Genomic DNA, 2,500 nt, shown 5'->3' with positions numbered 1-2,500 from the left:
AAAAATGGGTTATTCGGAGGTGGTTCTCCTCGATATAATTCATGTAAAATTGTCACAGCACAGAGGCGCTGTGCAGGACTTGGGAGAAGATCTGGTTGCTGTAGCAGGAACACCAGTGCTGTTCCCACTGGAAAGTAACCAAAAGCAAAAAAATCAAATTAGTATTTCTCAGAGGAGACAATGTGCCTCCTTTACATACAGATAAAATGATTATGAATATCACTTTCATCATCATGAATCATGAATCGTGAATCATGAATCATCGTCATCGTCATCGTCGTCGTCATTGTCATCATCATCGCCATCGTCATCATTAAAATCATTATCTTATTATTATCATTATCATTAATATATAATTTTCATCATTATATCATTATTATATCATTATCACTTTTATCAATATCACTATTATTATTATTACTATTATAATTATTTACTATTATAATCATATTACCATTATTATTATTATTATTATTGTCATTATTACTATTAACATTATTACTATTACTATCCTTATTATCATTACCATTACTATTATCTTTAGTATTTTCATCATTATTACTATAATCATTATTATCACTGTTATTATCATTACCATTATAATTATTACTATCATTATTATTACTATTCTTAGTAGTAGTAGTAGTAGTAGTACTGTTATTTTCATTATTGTTATCATCATTATCATCACTGTAATTATATTTACAATTACAACTATATTTATAACTAAACCTACCATCACAGTTATCAAATACACTGCCATTATAATTTCTATTGATCAAATATTAGTAAAAAATACTCACACTTAAAATAATCTTGTTTAGTGAAATTCTGGTAAATCTGATGTATAATTTGTTCTAGAGTGGCGGACTCTGTTGTTTCTTCAGCCAAAATTCTGAAATATGAAATTAGCATTAATTTCCTGTAAAACAAGTAATGATGGCTGAATCACTATAAACATGTAAATAAAACATTTACAAAATAATCAAAAACATTCATAATATAAAAAATAATATATGAAATTAGATTATTTATATGTAACTAGATTTATAAATAGTAAAAAGATGGTACATTAGGTGTTGACCCAATAGAAGGGGAATTGGTAGAAAAGATGTGGTAATAAAAGTACAAGAATTACTACTTCACCCACAATGCATTCCATTCACTAGAAAAAGCCAGGAAACAAAACTGAATGATAGCTCACAGAGAGGAAAGTTCAAAAGCGGAACGGGTATGGATGATATGGTGGGTGTGGCCGGAGGATATGTGCCAAACAGTACTTAACATTGATGAACACTCCACATTGATAACAAATGAGATGCAGGCAAAAAATATTCCATTTTAAGACAGGTTCCCTTCAACTGCGGCACACAGGGTTGACCTCACAGAACGGTACACTTAATGGTCATATTTTAAGACACTTTGGATAAAAATCATAGTCACAGAGAAAAAATTTAAGTACAGAACTATGACATACATGTTATGTGAGTCCACAGGACCTTAATAAAGGATAATAAAGTTCACATCCTGTGCACAAGAGGTTTAAAAAGATTCATAACCACCTCTATATTGGAAATATCCTGTTAACATACAGAAGAATTATGTTTGTTATTAACTTCTTAATACAATCCATCTATATCTTAATCAAAGTTGTCAAAATATCTTTGTAATGAATGCGGAGAGGCATCATTACCCAAATATCCAAAGAAATCTGCCTTGCACCACAAAATGACTGGGAAAATAATAGTCTTCCTGAATCTCCTTTGATCCTAACGCTATTCAGCCCATACTGAATCACTTTGTTTCTTTAAAAATGTAACAACCACATATTATTAAACTTATTTGGTAAGTTCTACGTGCAATTTCCAATAATATCTAAACATTTTCGGTATCCAAGTAGAGTTGTTACTTAATAATTAGTCGAAACCTTTTCCCCTTCCTGTCTTCACAAATAGAGTTTAAAATAAGTATCTACTCGCTATACTCCAACGATATACTGATATTTACCCAAGTAACGTCGTTAATTCATTTGCAGTAAGAGCCATCCTTTTTTCTTGGGTCTTTCTGACTTTGTTTACATCAATAAGCCATCGGGTATAACATCTTTCAGAAGTCCATGGTCTAAGGGCATTTCTTTATTTAATTACCGTAACAGCTGTTAGTAATTGTACAAAAAAATAGATTTGATTGAAATAGATCGAAATAATGCATATGAAACAAAAATATTATCTTGGCATTACAATAAATACAACGACATACATTTTTTTTCTAATAATTTCAAGACGAACCAAAAAAAACTCTAGATATATATTGAATTACCCTAGTTAATGTCCTTTCTTTTTATAAAAGCCAAAAGTTTAATAAACAAATCAATTTGATATTTGATATTCTCAAAATGCTAATAACAATACATATACTGACGAGCCTAAACCAATCATAAATCTTGGGAAAAAACATATTTATCAGGAAATCACATCATATGTTTTCCATTCAAGAAAGC

At 29.8% G+C, this 2,500-nt stretch overlaps 1 protein-coding gene across 1 annotated transcript in view; it reads right to left on the bottom strand.

Annotated features, from left to right (window-relative positions):
• The window catches only part of LOC125032148 (CCR4-NOT transcription complex subunit 11-like), a 14,455-nt gene extending 12,311 nt beyond the window's left edge, over positions 1-2,144 (bottom strand). Inside the window, exons 1-3 of the mRNA XM_047623193.1 lie at positions 2,008-2,144; positions 804-895; positions 1-127 (exon numbers count right to left, since the gene is read on the bottom strand). The exon at positions 1-127 is cut by the window's left edge and continues 22 nt beyond it. Of these exons, the coding sequence (XP_047479149.1) occupies positions 1-127; positions 804-895; positions 2,008-2,045 (257 nt within the window). The 5' untranslated portion in view covers positions 2,046-2,144. The remainder of the gene's footprint in view (positions 128-803; positions 896-2,007) is intronic.
• Positions 2,145-2,500: the final 356 nt, after the last annotated feature.

The sequence above is a fragment of the Penaeus chinensis genome, chromosome 14 (assembly GCF_019202785.1).
Source record: "Penaeus chinensis breed Huanghai No. 1 chromosome 14, ASM1920278v2, whole genome shotgun sequence".
NCBI classification, from domain to species: Eukaryota; Metazoa; Arthropoda; class Malacostraca; order Decapoda; family Penaeidae; genus Penaeus; species Penaeus chinensis.
The sequence above is the reverse complement of the archived record's forward strand: the minus strand, read 5'-3'. Positions and strand labels throughout refer to the sequence as shown.